The following is a 26,274-nucleotide window of genomic DNA, read 5'->3' as shown; positions in this document are numbered from 1 at the left end:
ATGTGCGTCTGGTTCTTTCATATCCAGTCAATAAATCTTAGCTAATACTATTAATAATAGCGTATTATATATTACACTATTAATAGGATATTAATAGATGTTGTATAAAGAGTTCTATCTAAAAAAAGTTTGAAGAGTCCAACTTCTAGAATGATGTATTAAAGATCTATAAAAACCTACTCCTCCATAAAGCAATGAGAACACTGAAAAATTGCCAAAATCAACTTTTTTATAACTCTGGATGTTAAAGATTTGCAACAGTCTGAAGAGCTTAAAAAAAAAAAAAAGACGGCTGAATCTCAGTAAAAAGAGTGAACTGTGTAGCACTTTAACTTGCCTTATCCCATTCCCTTCTCCTCAGCTCCATGGCAGCCCCGAAAACCAACAACCTCACAATGATGGTATCCATGAATCAGCAGGCTAGCAACCACTGAAGGGGAAAATGGGTTTGGGCTCCCCTTAAAGCCCCATTCCCAGAGCATTGCACTATTTGACCTGACTGGAAGTTCCCTGGAAACACCGGATTGCAGGGTTTGTCTTTATTTAATCTGACTCAGAGTTTGCTCAGTGTGAACAGCCTTTTCCCTAGGGCATTTGCTGAAAACAATTAGTGGCAATTGCTTCACATCACAGTTGGCTTTGGCAGCACTAACAGCTGGGGCAAACAAATAGCTGACCAAAAATTGTGAAAAGAAAAGCTGGGAAATGAAATTTTCACAGGGGCTTTGAAAAGCTCTGACACATTCCTGGGGATCTAGAAAGCCACATACATACATGTGCAGGGCTGTGAACATGCTCAGAAAAATCCTGTGAAGGCTGTAATCTCTCACCTCTGCTTGACCTTGAGGCTCCATGCAAACAGGGAGTGAAGGCAGAGGCAGTGTTGCAAGCTGCTTGCTAGAGCACTGAAGGCATTTCCCAGATGCCACTCAGAGCCTCTGGGCAGATTGGAAGACTTGTTGGTTCAAGGTATTTAAGGAAATCCCAATCCAATCATTAGCTGACCGCTAAGGTAACCTACTAGAGACTTCAATGGCTACACACCAACTGCAGACTTTACAGGATTCATTTAGGAAAGTCACTAAACAAACAGTAACAGTAACAACAAACAACAACAAAAAAACACTCTGGAATGGAAGGAGGGGGATCATGTGAGAGAATTAAAATTTAAAATAAAACTAAAGAATATAAAATGGAGAATTTCACTCATGTGCCCTCAGAAAGACAAAAGTTAAGGATTAAGATATTGATTCCTGTAAATGCCTGATTTACAGAAAACTGATAGTGTTGGAATTTTCTTGAATGGTGAGAGGGTGATCAGAGGTTGTCTTATATCAGGGTCTCTGGGTGGTTTTGTCGGTTAAGCATCTGCCTTTGGCTCAGGTCATGATCTCAGGGTTCTGGGAGGGAGCACGTGTCAGTTTCCCTCCTCAGCAAGGAGTCTGCTTCTCCCTCTCCCTCTACCCCTCCCACCTGCTCATGCCCATTGTCCCTCTCCCTTTCTTTCTCTCTCATAAATAAATAAAATCTTAAGAAAAATAAGAAGTTGTCTTATATCAACCTTGGGAAGTTTTTCCAGAGGCATGAATGGGGGATGACCCAGGTCAGATTGATCTCACACAGTGGGCTGAATTGAGTTTTGTGTATTTGACTGGACTGATTCTGGCTATTTGGGAAATTTTCAAGGCTGGTCTCCATTTGTTTTTGATTTTTAACTGACTCTAAGTGAACTGTTCCTTTACATTCCCTGCCTTAGCAGACTCACCAATAGCTTGCTACAGTTCACCTGTTCTGAATTGCAATTCCTCTGCAATTCCCATATAAACGCATCTCTTTGAGTTTGCCTCAGTTTACCTCCTTATTTAGGTCAGCACCAATTTCCAGAGTTGACATAGTATATTACTTATATGTTCAATTTTCAACAACAACAAAAACTGGGAGGAATGCAAAGAAACAGGAAAGTGTAGTCTGTACACAGGGAAAAAAATAGCAGTCAGTAGTAACCCTGAGGAATACCAGATGTTGGAATTACTGGACAAGGAGTTTAAATCAACTAGTATAAATATTTTTAAAGAACTACAGACAACTGTTTAAAGAACTAAAGGAGAATATGAGAAAAATGCTCAACAAATAGTGAACATTAATAAAGAGAAAATATAAAAAGGAATGAAAACAGGAAGAGAGCAAATGTGTTCTCTAAGAAGTACTAAAAGAAGTCAGTCTTTCAGACTGAAATGAAAAGACACTAGACAGTAACTTGAATAAAGAGCATTGGTAAAGACAACCGCATTGGTAAATCTAATGCAGCTTTTGTTCACAAGTCTCTTTCTTCTATCTGATTTAAAAAGCAATTGCATAGAGGCACCTGGGTGGCTCAGTCTTTAAGCATCTGCCTTTGGCTCAGGGTGTGATCCCAGGGTCCTGGGATTGAGCCCCGCATCCATGTCATCGGGCTCTGTGCTCAACGGGGGGTCTTCTTGAGGATTCTCTCTCCCTCTGCCCCTCTCCCTGCTTGCACTCTCTCTCTCAAGTAAATAAATACATCTTTATAAAAAACCGTAAGGAAGAGAAAATGTATTTATAGCACTGTACTGTATTTATAGGAAAAAATCCATGTATAAGTGGGCCTGCATAGTTCAAACCCATGTTGTTGAAGGGTCAACTATAATTACAAATCTGTACTATGAGCACACAATTATATAAAGATGTAATTTGTATGATGACAATAACAATACTAAGGAAAGTGGAGGAAATGGAGCTGTATAGGAACAGTTTTTGTATAATATTGAAATGAAGTTGGTATTAATTTGAACTACATAGTTATAAATTAAGACATTGTGTATCATTTTCAGGGCAACCACTAAGAAAGTAACTTTTAAGCAATAGTACAAATTTTTAAAAAGGGAATTAATATAGTATACTAGAAAATACTCAACAAAAAGGCAGTAATAGAGGAATAGAGAAACAAAAGACATAAGATGTGGAAAGGAAATACAGCAAAATGACAGACATAAGTCCTGTCTTATTAGTAACTACATGACATGTAAAAGGATTAAACAGTCCAACCAAAGGCAGAGACTGGCAAAACAGACTTTTTTTTTTTTTTAAGTTTGGGGAATAATGGCAAAATAAAATTAAACAGATTTCTTCACTTTTCAGAACCTTGAATAAGCTTCAGGGTATGCTGGTCTCCATCATTCTAATGAGTAACAAATCCTATCTTGAAGTCAAATCTCTTGCACTTCTGGTCAATTTTGTGTCAGAAGTTGTTTGTACACAGCATTGCAGATTTTGTTGTCCAAATCTCCTTGGTTTCTCTAACACAGTGATTGGGTTTCTGACTTTCTCCCTTGAGTCTCCCACATTTTGGCCACTAGAAAAAGATTTCCTTGAGTGGAACACATTATCTCTCTCTTTTTAAAGATTTGTTTATGTATTTGTCAGAGAGAGGGAGAGAGCACTCGTGCAAGCAGGGGAGTGGCAGGCAGAGCAGGCAGGGGGAGAGCAGGCTCCCTACCGAGCAGGGAGCCCGATGTGGGGCTGGATCCCAGAGCCCTGGGATCATGACTTGAGCCAAAGGCAGATGCTTAACCGACTGAGCCCCCTGGGCACCCCACATTCTCTCTTTTAGTTCTCCTAGGTTCTTTCCAGTGGCGTAAATAGGAAGGCAAGGAGTCATTTAACAGTAATACTCCTGATGATGAGAATAACCTGGGGATAATTCTTAACTTTTCATGTCTCTGTTATAAAAAGAGATTTTCACTGTCAGCTATCAAGGTGTGACTCGTACATGCAAACGTTTCTCTCCAGCTCACTGAGACAAGGTATTAGACGAGAAGCCACAACTCTTTTATTCTAATTTTGTTATTTACCAGCTGTCTCAGTTCATTCGGGCTACTGTAACAAAATACCATGGGCTGGGAACTTTATAAATAACAAAAATGTATTTCTCACCGTTCTGGAGGCCGGATGTCCAAGATAAGAGTGCCAGCCCTCTTCAGGGGTGCAGACTTCTCATTGCGTCCTCACATAAAGGAAGAGGCTGGGGCACTCGGAGGGGTCTCTTTTATAAGAATACTAATCCCACTTGTGAGGTCTCCACCCTCTAGTCACTTCCCAAAGGCCCTACCTAACACCATCACACTGGGCATTATCATTTCAACATGTGAATTTGGGCAGGGGAGTGGAGCACAAAAATTCAGACCATAACACTAACCACGTGACTTTAAGCAATTTACCTAAGCTTGCCGTGCCTCAGTTTCTTTACATAACGGAGATCATCACGGCCTTAAGAACCTCACAGGACAGTTACGAAAGCAAAATCAAATAATACACAAAGCTGCCTTAAATTAGGTTATACTATGCAAATGTAAGGGTTTATTTTTATTGATGATGATAACCATGATGATTAATCACTGATTGGCTACAAATGATTGTTTAGCTTAAGAAAGCATGGTTATTCAAGTGACTTACCCTTTTTTGTTTTTTTAAGATTTTATTTATTTATTTAAGAGAGAGAGGGAGCACAAGGGGGGGGGTTAGGGAGGGATAGAGGGAGAGGGAGGGCAGACTACACCCCTCCCCCACCCCACCCCGAGCAGGGAGCCCGACACAGAGCTCCATCCTAGGACCCTGAGATCATGATACAAGCCGAAGGCAGACACTTAACCAACTGAGCCACCCAGGGGCCCCAAGTGAGTAATCCTTGATTAAACAGTTTTTTTTTTTTTTAAGATTTTATTTATTTATTTGACAGAGAGAGAGACAGCCAGCGAGAGAGGGAACACAAGCAGGGGGAGTGGGAGAGGAAGAAGCAGGCTCCCAGCAGAGGAGCCTGATGTGGGGCTCGATCCCAGAACGCTGGGATCACGCCCTGAGCCGAAGGCAGACGCTTAATGACTGAGCCACCCAGGCGCCCCTTGATTACATAGTTTTAAACCCGGTTCTTGGGGTTACTCATTACCACTGCCATAGAATCATCAGTTATATACTAGGATGGTGGTTCTCAAGCTTCCGTGTGTTTTGGAATCACCTGGAGAACTTGTTGAAACACAGAGGTCAAGACCCCTTCTCCACAGTTTCTGATTCAGAAAGTCTAAACTGTGTTTGAAAGTCTGCATTTCCAATAAGTTCCCAGGAGATACTGATTTTGTTGGTCCAGAGACCGCAATTTGAGAACCATCTTGCGGGATAGGAAATTTTCATTCTTGTTACAAATTGTTACAAGTGCCCTGAGGTAGAATGATAATATGAAAGCATTAAAAAAAGAAACTGGGGCACCTCAGTCAGTTGGGCATCTGACTCTTGATCTTGGCTCAGGTCTTGATCTCAAGGTCTTGGGTTCAAGCCCCATGTTAAAAAATAAATAAAAAGCTGTCCTCGTTTGGAGGGATCCCAGAAGCCTTTGAGAAGGAAAGGGCATTTGAGTTGAAATTAGACATATGGGTGGTAGTTTATCAATGTAGAGGGGTGGGGAGTGGGAGAACTGCTAGCCCCAAGGAAGAGTGTGTCAAAGACTCTGAGGCCTGATAGAGCTTGATGCTGCTGGTGAAGGGAAAGGCCAGCACGCCTGAGTGCAGGGGAGAGGGGAGAGGAGGCGCTAGCTGAAGCTGGGGAGACAGGCACAGGCCAGACCAAGCAGATTCTGAATTTCATCCTAAGAGCAAAGGGAATTCGTTGAAAGATTTTTCTCAAGGGAATGAACAGACCAAGTTTGTATTTTTTAAAGTTCTCTCTGCTCACTGCATGGGCAAATGGTTGCAGGCAGGCAAGGGTAGAAATGCTGTGACCAGCTGGGAAGGTCCTGAAGTTGCCCAAGGGAGCTGGTGGCATGGGCTGAGGTGGTGTAAGTGCAGTGGGGGGAGGCTGTGGTCGGGGTGGGGGGTGGGGTGATGCACTGGATGCAGTGACAGGAGAGAGGGCTGTCAGCATGCCAGCTGGACGATGGTTCTAGTTCACTGCGCTGGGGAGTCCTGGGTGGCAGGGGGCCATTGTGTGATGGTGGTCACAAACAGTTGTGGATACTGGATTCAGTTCTGGGCATATTATATCATAATTTTTAAAAATTGACATACGGTGACTTTCAGGGATTTTTTTGGGGGGGGGGAGAATATACGTTTGTTTGTATTTGGGCAAATGCATACGTTCACATAACCACCACTACTATCGGGTTACATACTAATTTCAGCTCCAAAACTTCCTGCTTGCTGTTCTTTGTAGTCAAATCTTTTTCACTCCTAAAACCTGGCAACCCCTGATATAGTCTTGGGTCTTATAATTTTACCTTTTCAAGAATGTCAGATGACTGGAATCATATAGTATACAATCTTTTAGGTCTGGCTTCTTTCAGTTAGCGTAATGCATTTGAGATCCATCCGTGGTGTCATGTATCAATATTTCATTAAAAAAAATCCTTCTTTTTTTACGTAGGCTCTACGCTCAGCATGGAGTCCAGTGCAGGCTTGAACTCACGGCCCTGAGATTAAGATCTGAGCTGAGATCAAGAAGTGGATGTTCAACTGACTGAGCCACCCAGGTGCCCCTAAAAAAATTCATAAGTCGTATTGCACTGTATGGGTTACCACAGTCTGTTTAGCCACTCACCCATCAAAGGACATTTGGGTTTCCAGTGCGGGGCATTTATGAATAATGCTGCAAGAACGATTCGTGTACAGTTTTTTATGTGAATATAGGTTTTCATTTCTCTAGAGTAAATGCCCAGCGTTGGGGTTGCTGGCTAGTATAAGGGTGTGTTTAACTATAAAAAGCTGCTAAGCTATTTTCTAAAATGGTTGTGCCATTCTGCATCCCCACTAGTGAAGTATGAGAGTTCTAGTTACACCGCATCTCCGTCACTACTCGGTATTGTCATTTTTTGTCTTTTTAAAAATGTGCTCATTCTAATGGGTGTTTAGTGCGGTGCCTTTCATGGCATTGAATGTGTTTTCATGCGTTTATTTACTGTGTCTATCTTCTTTGCTGAAGTGTCTGTTCGGATCTTTGGCCTGATTTTTAATCAGGTTGTTTGTTTTCTTATTGGTGAGTTGGCCATTCCGATGGGCCAACTTTGTGATAGGTGGCTGATGATGCCGCCCATTGGATAGATAAGCTTGGGGTTCAGAGGAGATGTCTGGTCTGAAGATATTCATTTTGGAGTCAGTGGCATATAGTTGCTTGAAAGTCCAACGAGTGCTGATAGAACTCAGTCTTGGGGAAGTCCAGCTCTCAGTGGCCAGGGGAAAAAGTGAGCCTGCAAAGGAGACTGAAGACAAGCAGCCGTAGACGCTGAGGGAAACCTGGAGAGTGTGGTGTGAAGGCAGCCAGGTGAGCGTGTTACAAAAAGAAGAGCGAACAACAGAGCTGAGTGCTGGTGAGTGACCATGCAATAACAGACACTACAGAAGGCCCATTTGGCTTACCAGCTCTGCTCACAACCCTTCTGACATCAAGTGTGTGGGTTTTCCATACCATGCATTTCTTGAATTCTCTGTAGACACCAACGGGTTGTCCTGCAATTTAATTCAATTCTGCTAACTACCTGGAGTTAACAGACCCCTCAGGTGAGGGGCTCAGTCCCACACGACTGCCTCACAAGACGCTAATTGCAAGTCTGGGACTCCCCTATTCTGACCAACTGGCTACAAATCAGGGGTTCCTGTGACTCTCTCCTTTGGACTGATAATTTTCTACGATGGCTCACAGACCTCGAGGAAATAACTTACAATTATCAGTTTATTCTAACGCATAGAACTCAGGAGCAGCCAAATGGAGGAAATGCATGGAGCAGGGTAGAGTGTAGGGGCATGGAGTTTCCACGGCCTCTCTGGGCATGCCACCCTCCCAGCAGCTCCAACCTGGAAGCTCTCCCAATCCCATTGTTTAGAATTTTTATGCGAGTTCCAATATTAGGCATGATTGATTACATCACTGGCCATTAGTGATTGACTCAGTCCCCACCTCCTCTGCCACTCCCCAGACATCAGAGTAGGGCTGGAAGTTCCAACCTTCACATCAAATGGTTGGTTTCTCTGGTAACCAGCCCTTATTTTCGGACTCACCTCACTAGCACAGGTGCGGTTGAATGGGACTCAGGAGCACCAAAACACTCGTCCTGTCCTCCTCATCACGCAGGACATTACAAGCTTTTGGGAGCTCTGTCCCAGGAACCAGAGACCAATACCAAGTTTGCATATTTCACAATATCATACCAACTCAGAAGTCACTGGGAAGCTTCGGACTATTTCCGTGTCCCTAAGGGGATAAATGTCAGATTGGAGCATGATGAGAAAGGGAGTGCGAAGTGAGGAAAATGGAGTCGGTGGGTCATTTCTTTAAATAACTTTTTTTAAAATTTGAGTACAGTTGACCCACCATGTTACATTAGTTTCCTGTGTACAACATAGTGCTTCAACTTTTTTTTTTTTAAAGATTTTATTTATTTTTGTGACAGAGAGACAGCCAGCGAGAGAGGGAACACAAGCAGGGGGAGTGGGAGAGGAAGAAGCAGGCTCCCAGCAGAGGAGCCCGATGTGGGACTCGATCCCGGAATGCCGGGATCACGCCCTGAGCCGAAGGCAGACGCTTAACGACTGCGCTACCCAGGTGCCCCAGTGCTTCAACTTCTTTATACATTGTGCCGTGCTCAGCACAAGGGTAGCTCCCATCTGTCACCATACATCACTCTTAAAATACCATTGAAGCAGGTCAGCTTTTGAGATTTGGTTTTGAAGAGGATCAAGGAAACTGTGTTCTTATGCTTTGCCAGAATTTTAGAATTTCTAAATTAAGACTTGACTTTCGATTCACTTACTCAGCATTTCTGAGGTCCTGCTATGTTGCAGGCACAGTGCCGCTGATGCAGGCAGGCTGGGTCCGAGGATCCAGAGGCGGTCCCACAGGACCAGTCGAGAGGGTCTTTGGCTATGCGCAGGATAGAAATCAAACACGAGCCAGCACGAAGTGAGAGCAAGGTTTACTGAAGATAGACAGCAGATACATAGAGAGCATCTGGGAGACGCAAAAAGGAGGAGTGAGTCTCATTTTTGTTTGGGCTCCGGGGTTTTTATGGATGACTGTGCTGCAATGCACGAGTCCTCTCAGTCATCCAGGAGTCAGAACAAGGTCAAGTGCTCAAGAGTCTAGCCCCCTCTGTCACTTATGCTCTGGAGCCCGGGATCTTGGGTCAAGGTGGAAAATGTACATGATGACCTCGCCCAGTCACTCCTTAGATGGTATCTATTATGCTGGAGGACTCCTAAGAGATCACTAACTCCTTGACCTCTACAAGGAAGACCTGCATTTATCCGTACCATAAGCCACATGTGGGGCAGGGTGCAGGTCCTAGCAAGAACGGAAGCAAGAAAAGGAGCAAAAGAGCAGTTTTTTGCTCAACATCATTAGCCATCAGGGAAATACAAATCAAACCCACATTGAGATACCACCTTACACCAGTGAGAATGGCAAACATTAACAAAACAGGAAACAACAAATGTTGGAGAGCATGTGGAGAAAGGGGAACCCTCTTACGTTGTTGGTGGGAATGCAAGCTCATACAGCCACTCTGGAAAACAGTATGGAGGTTCCTAAAGGTGTTAAAAATAAAGCTACCCTATGACCCAGTAATTGCACTACTAGGTATTTACCCCAAAGACATAGATGTAGTGAAAAGAAGGGGTACATGTGCCCCAATGTTCATAGCAGCATTGTCCACGATAGCCAAACTGTGGAAGAAGCTGAGATGCCCTCCAACAGTAGACTGGATAAAGAAGATGTGGTTTATCTATACAACGGAGTATTAGCCCCACTTGCATCGACATAGATGGAACTGGAGGAGATAATGCTAAGTGAAATAAGTCAAGCAGAGAAAGACAATTATATGGTTGCGCTCATATGTGAAATATAAGGAATAGTGCGGAGTACCATAGGGGATGGGAGGGAAAACTGAAGGGAGGGACATCAGAGAGGGAGACGAACCATGAGAGACTATGGACTCGGGGAACAAAACTGAGGGTTTCAGAGAGGAGGGGGATGGGGGGGAGGGGGGTAACAGGGTGATGGGTATTAAGGAGGGCACGTGTTGTGATGAGCACTGGGTGTTAAACGCAACTAAATGGATCATTGAACACTATATCAAAAACTAATGATGTACTATACAGTGGCAAACTGAACATAATAAAAACGATTTTTTTTTTAAAGAGCAGTTTTTTTTTCAGGGGGTCCCTCCCGCTTCCCTGTCTCACTATTTGCCAAGGAAACAGCTAAATATGATTAAGGTCCCAGGTGACGTGCAACTAGCTGTATAGACGGTGTCCGGACAGAACAGACAGTTCTGTGCACAGCATTAAGGTGTAAGAGCGCTCTTCCTAGCAATGTTTTTCTTGTGTAGAAATCGTGAATTGTCTCTTGCAGGTTTTGAGGTCATAAAATATTGGAGCTGGAAGGGAATGGAGAGATCATCTAATATAACCCCTTCACCTCACAAATGTAGACATTTGAGTCTCAGAGAGGCTAAAGGGCTTGCCCAAAGACACACGTCTAATAAGTGGCAGATTCAGGGAAAGAGCCCTTATCTGCTGCTTCCCAGATCAGGAAATTTTCCACGACCCCTGCAAGACCATACACACAAGTGTCAATTTCTGCATTTCTGAATTCATATAGCTTAACCATTACTTTAAATGATAATGTTAATGAATTCCATGAGTCAGTACTTATTTTCCATATTCTGCCAATTAATTGTGGTCTGGGGGTAATCCATTCCAAGGCCCTGGATTTTAAAGTGCAGTGTCAGCTGCTTTTTCAAGGTAATTCATTCCAAAACTTGGACCAATTACACCTCATACAGTTGAGAGTTCGCTGAATGTGTTTCTAAATGTCCTTGAATTAAAAATCAATAGTCCTGTTTATTTCCCCAATAGCCAGGTGACAGGGAGCAATTTGCAGCACAGGCTGCGCCCACAAAACCCGGAGAAGAGAATACTCTGGCCGATGTTAAGGGTCAGGCTTGAGGCGGTCCCCCTGCTGGTGGATGATGTGGGGAGTGACTATTCGGGGAGTTGGCCTTTCTTCATTGTTGCAGTCGGAGATGACAGCAGGAAGAACCTATGGTGATTTCTGACCTCGACTCCCCTTCAGCAATCTGGACTGGGCTCTTACCATCTGGGAAGTATCAATTTCCTTTGGAACCAGGAACATCTTCTACCTCGTCTAGAACTGGTTACTCCTCCAGCCAGCAGCATGTCAAAGAGAAATGGGGAAAAAGCATCCATTGTACAAAACAGCCATTTTCATGTCTAAGTAGCGTGGCCTTGGGCAAGTGATACCGTCATTAAATAGCAGAGCTGGAAAGCCTTTCTCAGCTCCCATAATTTGCTAGTACAGACAAGAAGGCCAGGTTTAGACAACTGAAACATTTTACATTATGCTCATTTGTGGTGTGCCTGCCTTCTCTGCTGTCAGCTTCCGCACCTGTAAAATAAGGAGGTTGAACAAGATGACCTCTAACATCCTGTCCTCTGACATTCAATGCTCTGAAAGTCCTTCAGAGCCTTGCTACTTGACATGGGGTTGTGGCCGATCAGCGTTGCGGCGTTGCCGGGGAGACAGACCTGCAGAATCTTGGGTCCCACCCCAGACCTACTGTGCGAGCAGCCAGGTTTGAACAAAACACCTGGGGGATTCACGTACACATGACGGTGGACTTAAAAATCTAGTGGATTTTGACCCTAGACATTTGGTTCTTTCCCTAAGGCTTTCAGTTCCCATTCTCTTGTTAGCCTGAAGATGTCACCAGAGAGCCAACAGTGGTCTGACGGAGAGGAGGGAAATACAGACCGCGTTTCTCTCCCCTTCTCTCCCCGTTTACTTGCTATCTACTCTCTATCTACTCTATCCTCCAGCCCATCAGATTCCCTTAAGCTCTTTGGCCTGTTACCCAGTGAGCTACAGAAAAATGGGCTACCAAGGGTATTCTGAAGCTGTCCACACTACAAATTCCTCAGTGTCTGCTTTTCCAGAACAGAACTAGACCCTAGGGGCCCTCTTGTCTTGAGTAGAGTCCCGCAGAGTGATTAAAAAAAACTCAAAATCCTGTATTTGCTTAATAATTCTGGTAAATATGTGATTGATATCACCACGCTAACAATGCAATACAAGGAAATATGGTTTGTTTTGGTCCCGGAATTTATTTATTTAATAAGGCATTTGTATCGTATCGCATTATCCATCAATTCCCTGTAACTTAAATCAGAATGACCACCCTTCCAGTAAACCAAAGGCCAAAGTCTTCCAAGTTATTATATAAATGTCACTATTTGCACAGCCCTTTAGATTCTGTAGAAGACTTGCAATTTAACCTGTCTTGCTTGATCCTCGTAACATAAGGTGTGTAAGAACGTCCTGGCGCATAGCTGCCGACCCTGGGGCTGGGGGTTCACTCAGTAAGTTGAGGAACTAAGACTTGGACCCAGGTCTTCTAACTCCATATTCCATAATCTTCCGATTTACCAAATGGCCTCCCTAATTACAATCAAATTTCTGCCCCACGAATGATGTCAAACTGTAGTTATTCACCATTGACATGTTTTATTTGGGAATTTTAACATTTCTGCCTACTGATATTTTTTTCCCAGCAACGCAATTCACCAGTAACAACAGATTAGATAATGGAATTTCTAGAGAAGATCCCATTATGTCTGTGGTTGGGAAGCTGCTACTGGGCAGCATGGACTTTAGAAATAATAATATTCTAAAATACTGTGGGATGGGAGTGTTTCCCCGGAAAGTAAAGCCCACACCGGCTTCTCCCCCTAAACATCCGTCTACCCAGCCCCCAACATACAAGTTCTCTTTCTTCTCTCTCTAGTGCAGAAAGATTTGTCCTCCTCCCTCTCCACCTTCCTTTCTTTCTCAGGTAGTGAGCATCCAGTATTTGTCAGGCCCTCTAGCAGGTGCTAATGACACAGTGGAGAACTAGTTCCTGCCCTTGGAATTAGACACAGTGCGAATGGGAGCAGTGATATGGAAGGGAAAGAGCAGGGAAGCAGAGTAACTGATTATAAAGGGGGCATACTCTAGGGTGAGGATCAGGGAAGTCTCCCCCAAAGTAGTACATAGGCTGAGACCTGAAGGACAGTACTAGTGAGGGGTAGGAGTGGGGCAGTGGGAGGAAGAACTCTCTCTGCAGAGGCAATGGCATTGGGCCTGTCAGATAGACAGAGTGGAGGGGGGCAGGAGAGTGGGCAGCGGGCCACGATGCAACTAGAGAGATGGCCTGGGGCCACTAGGCCGAGGCTTCATGGGCCCCAACACAGTACTCTGTGCTCCAGAGTGATTGGCGATGGGTCCATCTGTTTAAACATTTCATGGAAGCAATCAGCCACTGTTCATATGTTTTGAGGAACTTAAAAATTAACGCTGGATTCTAATTTTTCATTTTTTTAAAACCTCAGAATTAGGAGTCTGAAAGTGAGCAGACATCAGAATGAAGGACTGCACGTTTACCTCTCTTTTTGTCTCCACTTAACTCCCATATTAATTCTAATAAATTGTCCATAGTCTGGGTTTTCTGTGTATAAGATCGTATCATCTGCAAATACCTAGCTTTGTTTCTTTCTTTTCAGTCCTCACACCTTTTATTTCTTTTTCTTTTCTTACTGTGCCGGCCAAGATGTCTGTCGCGTTGCTGAAAGTTCGCAGAGATAGCTGATATTTTTACCTTGTGTTTGATGTTTAAAAGGAAAGGTAGCGATATTTACATTTAAGTATGCATGTTACAGACCTCTGATGAATACTTTTAGGAGAAGGTCCTATCTGTCCTTGTTTGCAGAGAATTCTTTTTATTAACAAATATTGAATTTTCTATCATCTACTGAGATAACCATGTTTTCTCCTTTAATCTGTTGATATGATGATTACATTAATAGATTTTCTAAGGTTGAACGAAGTTTGCATTCCTAGGATAAATCCAACTTGCATGACGTAGAATGCTTTTTACATTCCGCTGGATTCCATCTGCTAATGTGCTGTTAAGGGTATCTGCATCTATGTTGATGGGTGAGATTGGCCTATAATTGTTCCTTTTTCATATATTTTTGTCTTGTTTTTGTCATGAAGGTTGTCCAGGTTTCATCCAGTGAGTTGAGGGAGTGTTCTCTCTTTTTCCATTTCTCTGGAAGTACTTGTGTAAGACTTGCAAGCTCTGTTCTTTGAATGTTTGTCCGAGCTCACCTATTAAACCATGTGCAGATTCTATTTCTTTAGAGATCATTGCACGATTCAAGTTCTTGATGCCTTTTTGGCATTGAAAATTTGTCTTTAATTTCCCTTCGCTTTTCACCTAAATTTCATCCAAGTTTTCCAAAAGCCCTAACACAAAGGCAGAGGAGTCTGTACCACGTGACCGTGGTCTCTCGTTGGTCCTCTAGCTTGGCTACGGCTGCTTAGACCAAGTAGTGAGTGGCTCGCATGCAACTCTTTAGATGAGCCAGTTAGAGTGGGTCTCTTTTTTGCAATCATTTGAGATCTGGCTGGAACAGACTGTCTTTTATAACTTATGTCTCCGGAACCCGGTAGAGTGCCTGTCTTAAGGGAAAGCTTCAATAAGCATCTGGAAGTGTTATTTCCAGCTATGGTACAAATTAAGAAACTTGAAAGCAGGCCATCATTCAGTTTCTTAATATAAATTAGGCTCTTAATATAAATTAGGCACAACATAGGCTGTTTGGGGGAAGGAAGGAGAAGAAAAGAAGGGTAAGGGTCAATTAACTAGGTGGAAGAGATCTAGGGAGCCCTTGTTGTATACTTTGAGTAGATACCTATGTGGCCTTGAATGTACTTGTTCGGAAGACTGCTCATTTACTAACGGGCCTGCCTCGCCTATGGAGCTCAGAAGGGCTTCTAATGCAGGGTGGGGTTTTCAGCACCTCCATTCCCTAATTCCTCCCTACTTTCCCTTCTGGCAGGGAGGGGATCATTTCACATCGTACCAGCATTATGCTCTGAGAGGCAGTCAAGATAAACGACAGAGATTTGTTGGTATTCGAACTCCCTGCAAACATAAGTAGTGAGCATGGCCATCCAAGAGAGTCTCGGTCCATGCAGCACCAATTGGATGAAGTGAAGACAGGCTTTGCAGCAATACTTGGATTCGGGGTGTATTCATGATAGGTTCTGAGTTAGAGTGGGATGGACATACCATAGGTTGATAGACATACTATTCACTAGTGAAAAAGGAGATTTCGAAAAGAAGCAAGGAAGTCCAGCTAAGAGAGTCTTTATAAAAATAAGGTCAGGAGGCCATACGGGAAGAAGAATTTATGCACATCCTCATAGGAAGAGCTATGAACTTCTAGAACTTTTGAGCCAGCCACAAGCCCTCAGCCTGGACTTGACTTCCTCCTTACCCTGGCAATCAGATCATCCCCATTCTTTACTCAGAAAGGGATCAGTTCACTTTCACAAGCTTCAGTCCCTCATTTGCATATTAGCCCAGCCAACCGCACTTCAATCCCTGTTTTATGTAGCAGACCTGAGCGAGAAGTACTCTTGTAACCTTTTGCCTTTATTACTCTGCCTCTCTCTGGCTTCCTCAGAAACAGTTTAGGTTTCTACCTGACTCTGTGTCTCCTGAAATACAATTCTGATTGCCTAAATAAACGCCGTTTGCATACATTTTCGGAGAGTTCTTTTTTAATCTATATTTCAAAGCACTGAGGAACAGGGGCACCTGGGTGGCTCAGTCAGTTAAGTGTGTGCCTTCGGCTCAGGTCAAGATCCCAGGGTCCTGGGACCTTCTTCTCCCTCTGCCTGCTGCTCCCCCTGCTTGTGCGATCTCTCTCTCTCTGACAAATAAATAAATAAAACCTTAAAAAAAAAAAAGCACCAAAGGACAGACTAGGTTCCCCCCTTCTAACGTGGTAACATGAATGTCAGTAAGAGAATGAATCTAATTTTCTTACCCTAAGGAATTCCTGTCTCCTTTCTTTGTAAGCATCAGCAGTGTGTCTGAGACACCCATGAGGCACAAGACGGTTGGTCTATAAACTTCTTATCTTTCATTTCACTTTATGGAGAGCTGGAAGCATCCAAGAGTAAGCATCGTTTCCTAAATCTCTGAAGTCCAACATCTTGTCTCCAGGCCTGTGGCCCTGGCCTTAGTCTAGACAGGAGCTTAAACCCCAACTCTACCCCTTAAGAGCTGTATGACACTAGGCAAGTTACTTAACTCCTCTGGACTGCAGTTTTTACATCCGTAAAATGGGAATAATAATCGTTTACTCGTCATGGGGTAGCCGTGAGGATTAAAGAAGTCAATGTAAGTGAAACATGTGGCACTCTGTCTGGCACTCTTAGGGATCCAATAATATAATCTCCTTTCCTTCCTCGATGTTTTCTGTTTCTTTTCTTTCTCCCTCACATCGCACATTCTTGTTATTCCGTAGAGTCAAGTACCAACTGCTAAAGAAGAGCTGGGAATGACATGTTTGTGCAAGGATCACCGTCCCTAACACCAGCCAGAAGAAAGGTCCATACTCACTCCATCGCAATTTCCCCCACTCCTTGGGCTTGCACTCATTAAGACCACATTGGCATTATCTTGTCTTTCCCACTAGACTGAGAGCTTTCTGGAGGCAAAGAAGGCCGCTTTCTTCATTATTAAGACCGGCTTTCCTGTGTTCTAGAACTGCACCCTATGTCTTCAGTTTGAATTAACTCATCTCCCTGCCTTTGTCAAGGGTGGCTATCTTCAAAGGAGGGAGTCCCTGGCAATGATTTTTTTAAGCTTCGATTGCTGTTATCAATCGGGGTCCCGCCAGAAGGCAAAGCCACACCAGTTATTTGAGAGAACATTCAACATAAAGAGCTGTTAACTAGAAAACTGAAAATGCAAAAGGGGAATTCTATGAGACCACGGTGGTAGCAATTGTAGGAAGCAAGCACCATCCCTGTAGCTGGGAGAACCAGGGGAACTAAGGGGGAGCCTCAGAGAAAGGTCCTGGGGAGCTGCAGCACAGAGTCCTAGGCGGGATGCCGGTGGCCGGTGCCGGTGTCTCTGGGAAGGGGGCATGATGAGGCTGCTTCTACAAGGGTTGGGGAAACTGCAGTCTGGATCCAGCTGAAGCTACAGGAAGGCACCTCAGATGCTACGAGAGGATGTCCTGCTGGGGTGATGCTTACAGAAACCTCAAGCAAGCAAGAAAAGCTCACAGAGGGAACAGCTTTCTCCCTGGAGCGGCAGAGAGGAGCAGACAACATCAAGCCCTTCTCTGTCCTCCGCCTCGCAGCCTCCCTCTGGTGCTGCCCACGTGAAGAGTGCAACGGGGAGCCCACGGAGCAGAAGGACAGTCTGCAGAGTATCGCAGAGTATCACAAAGCTGAGCATCAGGATGGATTTGCAGTTGAGAGACGATGAACTTGATCACGGACACACACGTTCAGAGCGGCCATCGCAAAGTACCAAGGGCTTTGGATGCCAAGCTGGTCTTAGCCCAGGACCACGGGTTCAGGGCTTTGGACTCCAAAAGAAGCGAGGAATGACGATGGAATCTGCGCAGAAGGTTAGAGTTTGAACTGCCATTACGCCACACAGACAGAAGTAGGTACTTCCCTGGACAGTTCATCCAATTGTTACGGTCACCATTTTAGTAAAATGAGCAGATATTGTATGTAACTGTCGTAATGAAGCCTACTGGTTTGACGTTTACTGGAATGAGTAGAAAGTTAATGGTGCTGGATTTTATCCTGCCAGTGTCGTTCCAACGAAAGCGCATACGAATGCATCTGAAGGGAGACGACTCTAAACCAAGGCACGTGCCTGAGGAGGCTGGTCAGCTAAGTATGCGGAACCACCACCAAGTGACGGGCTCCAACATCCTGTTTCTTACACGAGGACTCTTGCCATCAGAAGATACTGCTGCCTGGAATTGTAGAGAAGAAGTTGATTACAGGAGAGCGACCCCCGCTATTTGTAATAAGAGCCCTGATTCTAATTGCTTTTCCCTGGGTTTGTTTGTATCACAGAACCTGAAGTTTCTGATTCCCAACTTGAAACTCTAATTCTTCATAAAAAGCTCGGAAAAGTTGGTTTTGTCATTTCTTTTTTTTTAATAATAATTTTTTAATTATGTTATGTTAGTCACCGTACAGTGCATCCTTAGTTTCCGTGATTCATTATTTGGTTTCGTCATTTCTAACAAACCCAACTCCTGTCCTGATTCTCCTACTGTAAGTCACCTTTATCCCACACCACTTTTTTTTAAAAAGATTTTATTTATTTGAGAGAAAGAGAGAGAGAGCATGAGCAGGGGGAGGGGAAGAGGGAGAAGCAGACTCCCCGCAGAACAGGGAGCCCGATGTGGGACTCGATCCCAGGACCTTAAGATGACGACCTGAGTCAAAGGCAGACGCTTAACTGAATAAGCCACCCGGGTACCCTTCCCCCCACCGTTTAACCTCATGTTCTAGTCTGACCCCACTCCCTTCTGACACGCCCTCGCTCTGTAAATGGGGAGACATCCCACCTGCCCTTTGCCTTCTATTGCTCAGTAATAAGCTACTGTGAAGGATCTCAAAAGACTGTCCTTTAAGAAAGATTTCTCAACTTTCTGGTTTCCTATGCTCATGTGTAGCTCTGTCTCAGAAACACGGGGACGAAATAAGATATTTGTCTGACTGGAGCTGGATAGCTCAGGAAATCTGTTCCGCATAAATAGTAAATGGCTCTTAATCTTGATTCGGGAAATGTTACCCCATTTGCTATGTTTAGCATGTGCTGTGGTGGGACCTGCCTGACATTCTTCTTTGCGTAAAGTTATACAGCTACGAATGTCAAACAACTTCCTCTTCAGTCTGATTTGTGATACAAGAATAAATAAATATGTCAAATGATTTTAAAGAGGGAGGATATGATACTCAAAAATGATTTGGGTTGAAATCCTTTGTTTACAAGGGAAGATTTTAGGAATCATTTCAGAGAGACTAAAGGTGCTGAGTAGAATGGGAAGAGAAAGAGAGACACTCAAAGTATTTTGGACCAACAGAGGGACTCCTTTATGATGTAGCAGAAGAGAGCCTAGGGGCTCCATAACTTCACTCTTGACCGACTCCTTCGAATGCTCTGAAAAGCTGAGATCTTCCACAATCGGCCAGGAAGGGGGAGTCTCCAGCCTCTTGAGAGAGTCCGTTGGGGGTCAGAGGGAGAATGTGATTGTTCTGTGCTGGTTGGTCTTTGTTAAAGGGCTTGCTGTGGGTTCCCTCTATAGGCGATGTGTGTGGATCCTTTCAGCGTAGGTAACCCAATACGGACTCTTTACTTCAGTAAGCAGGTTAACAGGACTCAAGGGCTGGAATACTGTGTATTCGTAACTGCTCTAGGATCTCCATTTCCCCCTTCTTCAGATTAACCTCTTCGAATTCTAGTACCATGCCTGCTTGTGTCACATAGGGTGCTGTGTTTAAGATTTCTTGGATTCAAGTCCGAACTTTTCCAAGGGGTGATGCTCCCAGGACCTCAGTCTCCCCTCCACTCCCAGAGAATTGGGATGATTAGAACAGAACCAGGGCTTATAAAAATTCAGGGAGTTCATTCTTGTAAAGCCCTGAGAGTCTGTCGCATGGTAAATGCTCCAGGGAGGTTAGCTGTGGTTTCTCTCATATGATTTCTGCTTATCTGCTATGATTTTGAACGCATGGCCATGTCTACTTACCGTTAAATCGTCCCCATTTCCTACTGATGGATGTTTGTATAAGCAGCTCCACCTGTGCTACTGTTCTCTCACTAGCAAGGAAGATGATTTTTTAAACAATTGAGCTATTTGTGTTTGCGTAAATAGCTTGGCAAGCAACCACCGTCCCTTTCACCTGTAGACTTCTTATTGCGGGACATTATTATTCTTGTGTGGTTAACGTCAGGCCGGAAGCCTGTAAAAAAGATTAAAGCTAGAATGCTAGTAAGCTCCATGAGGGTAGGAACCAAATGGGTCTGGTCCACTGCTGTTACCTCCTGCACCTAGGACAGGGCCTTGCCCATGGGAGACAGTCAGGAAATACCTATTCAATGAACATGCATGCGAAGGAAGACCTTTGTCACGACTGTTCTCCTGTGGGCAGAGCGTGAGTTTCCTCAGAGAGGAAGGGGATTCTCTGTGCCTGTTAAAACTGATCTGAAGCCATCAGTTATGGGAGGGAGAGGTCTTTCCCCCAGACCTAGAACAAGTTCCCCGTGACTGGAGGCCTCATAGGCATCAGAGCCAGCACACCCTTCTGCTCATCGAGCAGAACACAAGACGGGGTTTGTGGACATAGGTGGGGCTGAGAGGGAAGTGGGCCATGCCAGGAGCCAGGCACTGTTTCCCAGCTCTCTGGGACTACAACTCAAGTAGTTATTGAAGGGTCCAAGACTTCTGTTTTAGAGACTTGTCTGTTTTAAGGCTGTTGGCTATTTTTCTGGAATCATTGCTTTGTTGCTCCTCCTCACTTAACTGGGCCAGTACTAGGAAGAGCCCTCATGGAGGAGGGCTGTGGTCCCTCTATTTCTGCCCTGTCTAATGTCTCTAAGGCACCACTATTGTCCTCATCTCAAATGCTGGTGAGAAACCAACCTCTGGGGCTTACGTGTGCTGTAGTTAAGCCAGCCACTCTAGTGGACTCGATATGTGGAAAGGAACCCAACCTTTCTCCACCATAAGCATCCCTTAGTTTCTCCAGTTGCATTGTTTTAGGACAGTCATGCTCACATGTCTATAAAATGTCAAATGTGTGAATCATTTGTCTTTTTCTTGGAATGGTTCTCCCTTCAACCCTCCATAGAATACCCCTCTCCCTTCCCTCCTTTACTTCTCCTTCCCTCCACTTTCCACTCCTTTTTGGAGCGGAGATGGGGTTTTGACTGCAGCTTTGTTATTTCTCCCTCTCCACCAGCTCACCCCGCTCCCTGAATTAGAACAGGCTAAAGAGCTTTCAAGGACTTTCAGTCCCCTAGGTAATTCTCCCACTCAGCCTGGAAGGAACTCAAATGATTCTCAGCTCCGCCTGAGCTCTGATAATGGCACTTTCCTCAGAGGTTGTTTTAGCTTGCCTCATGGACTTCATGCAGATTGTTATTCAGCTGACAACTCAAGGGAACCTCTATGAACCTTTCTGGAACTTTCTCTGTATTGTTCTCTACTCGTGAACACTGCGCCCTGCAAATTCCAACCACCTTGGCCTCCCCTATCTCCAGTCTTTGTTTCTTCACCTTAGTGAGATTCCTGGATTCAGGGCTCCCCTCAGCTGTGCCACAGTCAGACAGAGAGCCTAAGCCAGGGTGGGCTCACCTCACTAGTTGCCTTATCTCAAGGATCACAGTCTTGTGTTACATGTTGTCCAATGTTTGCAATTATATGTCTCAAGCACTTTGGCCAATGTTGCGGTTATGACAGAGGGAAGATCATTATAGTAAGTACCCTTTCATTCCCAAGTAAGAACTCTGGGGGCGCCTGGGTGGCTCAGTCGGTTAAGCATCTGCCTTCAGCTTGGGTCATGGTCCCAGCGCCCTGGGATTGAGCCCTGCATCAGGCTCCCTGGTGAGCCTGATTCTCCCTTACCCTCTGCTGCTCCACCCCCCGCCCCGGTCAAATAAATAAATAAAGTCTTAAAAAAGCAAACAAACAGACAAACAAAAAACCAGAAAACCAAGTAAGAACTCTGGAGATGTGAGGAAATAGATAGGTGTTCTTTCCTTGATTGAATAAAAATGCACATCTCCTATAAACTGGGCCTTGACTCTTCTGTTGCCTGGGACCCTTACCTTAGTTTACCTACTAAGACTTGAGATGTCATGTTCCACCGTGTTCTTGGTCTAGACTGTGTTTATTGTCTTCCAGAAGTATGAAGACAACTCTCTCTCCCTCTTAAGAGAGTGATAGAGAGTGAGCGGGGGAAAGGGGAAAGAGGAAGAGAGAGATTCCTGAGCTGGCTCCACACCCAGAGCAGAGCCTGACATGAGGCTAGATCTCACAACCCTGAAATCATGACCTGAGCTGAAACCAAGAGTCAGACGCTTAACTGACTAAGCCACCCAGGCGCCCCTGAAGGCAGCTTCTCATAGCTGCCCATTCTACAAATCCTCAGTAAGAAATAACCTGACCATCCGGTTTTTACCAGTCCTTCCCATGCTCGCCAGAATTTCAGGAGAAAGAATGTGACACAAAACTTGTTAGTGACATGTTCTTAGCTTTATTGAAATTCTTTCTTACAAAAGGTCTGATGTATTTTAGGCCAGGCCTAATGTCTTTTAGTCCCTGAAATCCAGGTCCATGGTTATTTCCATGTCCTCTTAAGTAAATATGTAAACTAGTAGACTTTTTGATTAAGGATCAAACACTTATCATTGTGATTTTTATTTGATGTAAGACAAGACTTGCATTTCCCCAAATGGAAAGACCAAGTAAGAAAGTTATGTGGGTCTTCATCGATGGGATAACTGGTTTCTTTGCCAGAACTGACTTGGATTTTATTTTGTTCAATGTGACATCTTTCTACCTTCCGTATTTTCTTTTTTTAATGCAAACTTTGCAATGCTCTGAGCTATGAGTAAAGAGTGCCATGTTTATATATGCATACATATATTGATTCTGGAAAAAGATGCATGAGTACATGCGTGTTATGTAAACATAGCAATTGACCAGGAGAGCCTCTGATCATTAGGACATTAATGGATAACAAGCATATTGTAAGCCAAAAACCACCAATAGCATATATTGGTTTAGTTGTCAGCCAGGAACTTTGCTGGTCCTACACCTGGAGGGTCCCAGGTGTCACTTTCCCCAGCCAAGCTGATGCTCACCCCATGTGACAGGTGTTTGTGTATCCAAGGCCTGACTCAGTCTATGACTCCCCAAGGGAGGTGAGTCTGTGCTCGCTTACTCCCGTGTAGCTTCCCTACTCCTAGAACATGTCTATGGCCTGGTTTGACCTCCTCCTCCTGTCAAAAGCAGAATATGATCTCCCTGTCCCTGGGAGAGGGGTGAAGATTGAGGACTGGCAGAGCCCCAGGGCTCCCTCTTCTGCCAGAGGTTCTAGGGAATCCTCATTTCCCTACGGGACCCATCAGGACACGTGTTCTGATCACAGGAGCACACCCAAAGAGTCCTGGAAGGTTCAATATCATTACCTCCAAACAGCTCCGAGACACAAGTAACCCTGACTGCCAGATGAGCGAGTGTTGGTCTCAGGTTAACCCAGACAGCCCCCATGTCACCCTCCAAATCAGCTTTCCTATGTGGGTGGTTGGCCTGGAAGCCAGTCCGTGTCTGATCTTATCCTCTGTAGGTTAGGAGTATGGAACCCCGTAGTCCCACATGCCTTGCACCCGAGCTCCCTGCTCAAGCCCAGGAAAGACACGCTAAGATTCAGGTAGAAACAATGGTTACAGTCATTCTCAATCTTCCGGCTTACTGGCCAGGTGAATGGGTCTGCTGAGTGCTGCCTGGAGGTAAGCTCTTACCCCGGCTAACAAGCCTTGTAGGAATGCTGCAAAGGGGATAAATGAGTTTAGCATCCAAGATGCTAAGTAGTACACACGGTAGTCACTCGATGGATGTCAGTTTCACTCCCCTTCTCCAAAGCCAGGCTGTCTCCTGCAGGGGCTGCGCATTTCCCGCTCACTCCTACAGCGGGCCGGCCTCTATGTCACTTCCCCAAACTAACGGTGTGCAGAGGCAGAGTAAAGAGGGAAGAACGAATCATTTGGTATTGTCTCTTGGTGGGAAGGAAGACGTCAAAACTCTTGGCCTAACTAAGGGAATTCTCTGAAGGGTAAATGACCTGTTGATCCCATCTCCACCTGCAGCATTTCTCTCCAGCAGACTCTCAGCACTTAACCGACGCACCAAAGGTGAGCGTGGCTATTGAGTCCTGACGCGTGGTGCTTGGAAGGCTGGGCAAAATGACGATCCAGTGCACCAGGGCTTCACCTGCAGGGACCCTGGTAGAAGGGAGAGACAGGCAGTAGATCGCAGAATTGCACTTTGGAGTTGATGTCCAACAGGAGAATGACGACAGGCCACCATGGTCCTGGGACAGGGATATGGGGGCTGGGGGGGTGCTGGGCTGGGCAGGGCAGAGGCGAGGTCCTGCGCGATGCTCCCACCGCAGGAACGCAGGAAGGAGGCTCGGCAGCAGGGCCTGGACTGTGGACCGTGCCCACTTTCAGTATCTGTTGCAGGTTACCCCAGCATCCTCAGCGTGCCCGCAGTTTGTCACCCCCCATTTGGAGAAGCTGCAGCGGAAGATGGACTCTTCGGTGCCCTTGCAGGCGACATCGTCCATCCAAATCCTCCCTGTGCCTGTGGGGACAAGTCAACACGGTTTCTTAGCAGACGTGCAGGAGAGCAGGACAGAAGACAAACAGAGCACTGCTGTGTCTGTTCTTGGCCAGGCTGTCCTGGGCTCTGCTGGCCCCTCACCCCACCAAGACCAAACACACAGTTGCTTGAGGCCAGGACAACAATGACTGTGGTGATGGCAGTATTTATTGGTACTTCCTACGTGTCAGACGTCTCACGCGTATGACCTTCCTCCACCCTCACCATGGCGCTGTGAGATAGACATTAATACACCCATTTTATAGATGGAGGCCTGAGGCTCAGGATGCAGTCAGTGCAAGGCTGCTCGGCTCGTAAGTGGCAGAGTCTGAACTCAAGATCAGGTTGGTGTGGGCCTACACTTAATAGGCGACACCTCATGGCTTTTGAGATATAATCTCTTGCAGTCTTTGTTGATGAGACCTCAAGCACGGCCTAATCCGAAGGACAATGTCGGACAGACCCTGGATGGGACAGATGCAGTGCCCCATAACCGAGTAGGTCAGTGCCAACATTACCTCTAATCTTTTGAAATTTAAAGCAGATGGTTCCATCCTACAAGCCCAAAATAGTGGTGCTAGAAGGGCAGGGGACCCCCGAATTTAACATGATAGATAGATAGATAGATAGATAGATAAATATATTTAATAATAGGCAGGAGCATCCCTAATCATAAGTAATTAGGTTAGTTCCCAAAGTCTAAGGTCCCTAAGACAATCTACTAGAGTTTTCCCCAGACCTTAAAGGGACAAACCTGCTGGTCTGATAGCACACTTTGGTTGGCTTTCCCAGGAATGTCCCGGAGCCTTGGCAGGCACAAACTTCGCATTGAAGTTCTTCAATGAATGTCAGAGCAATAGGGCAGCTAGCTGGGTGTGGCTCCAGGAGGGAATAGAGAGGGCTTGTCTGGGGTCAGAGGGGTCAGTGGAGGGAGGAGTGGGCTGCACCACAAGTCACCCGGAGCCCCACTGGTCAACTGGCAGGACCATCGCACTCATGGTTTTGGTGTGTTCTCTGTGCTGATGGCCATGCCAGGCCCCAGATGATGGGAGCCCATTTGGGAGCCCTCTGGAAACCTGAGTGAGCTTCAGGACACCCACAAAAGCGGTGGCTTAGAGCCTTGTTACTCCAAGTATGGTCCTGAACCGGCAGCACCAGCATCACCCAGAGCTTATTAGAAATGCAGACCTTCGGGTCTCACCTAGGACTACTGAACCAGAGTCTACCTTTTAACTGAGAGGTTATGCACTGAAGTTTGACAAGCACCGATGAAGCAGAGGAAGTAGGGATTTACAACAAGTAGGACAGGTCTTGATTCCACTCCCAGCCCCACTGGGGGACCAGTTCAGTTTTAAAACAATGTGAGGATGTGAGAATTTCGGTGCTAAAACCAGGCACCTTCTGGATAAGCCAGGAGTGTTGGTCACTCCAGGACCCTAGCTTGTTAGGTCTATGAGCTGGCCTCAAAGAGCATGAGGTTAAAGGTCATGAACTAGCTGTGTCACCCTGGCGAGTCAGATGAGGCAATAAATTGTTCCTGATTTTTAAGGGGCTTTGAAATCTACCAAAACCCTATAGAAAATCTACCAAAACCCAATCCTCAGGGATTGGCACCACACCCTGACCCTAGCCCTGTCTCCTGTCCCATCTCTCAGTGTCCAGACAACTTCTCCTTTCAGAGGAATTGTCGGGACAACTATAAAAACCTTCAAACCACCACTCGCTCTTGACCTGCCTGGGAGAATTCTCTTTACGCAGAATGCCCACGAAACATCGAAACCATTTTGCTGCCCACAAAGTCTACTGCATGAGCTGTGTGGTTGAGACATATTTTCGTTTTGCAGGGATTTTCAGCGTCTGTTGCCACAGCATGGCCGAACGGTGAATGTGGGGACAGAGCCGGGAGGAGGAGAGGCCTCCTTCCGCTGGCTTGGCC

The 26,274-nt window shown here is 45.2% G+C and overlaps 1 protein-coding gene across 3 annotated transcripts in view; it reads right to left on the bottom strand.

Moving 5' to 3' along the window:
• Positions 1 to 22,189: 22,189 nt before the first annotated feature.
• SCARA5 (scavenger receptor class A member 5) overlaps positions 22,190 to 26,274 on the bottom strand; it is a 117,339-nt gene continuing 113,254 nt past the window's right edge. For all 3 annotated transcript variants that reach the window (XM_026518936.4, XM_026518938.4, XM_044391192.3), the window contains one exon: positions 22,190 to 24,320. In XM_026518936.4, the coding sequence (XP_026374721.1) occupies positions 24,184 to 24,320 (137 nt within the window). In that variant the 3' untranslated portion in view covers positions 22,190 to 24,183. The remainder of the gene's footprint in view (positions 24,321 to 26,274) is intronic.

Source organism: Ursus arctos, unplaced genomic scaffold (genome assembly GCF_023065955.2).
Source record: "Ursus arctos isolate Adak ecotype North America unplaced genomic scaffold, UrsArc2.0 scaffold_11, whole genome shotgun sequence".
NCBI classification, from domain to species: domain Eukaryota; kingdom Metazoa; phylum Chordata; class Mammalia; order Carnivora; family Ursidae; genus Ursus; species Ursus arctos.
This window is presented reverse-complemented; position numbering and strand designations above follow the sequence as displayed.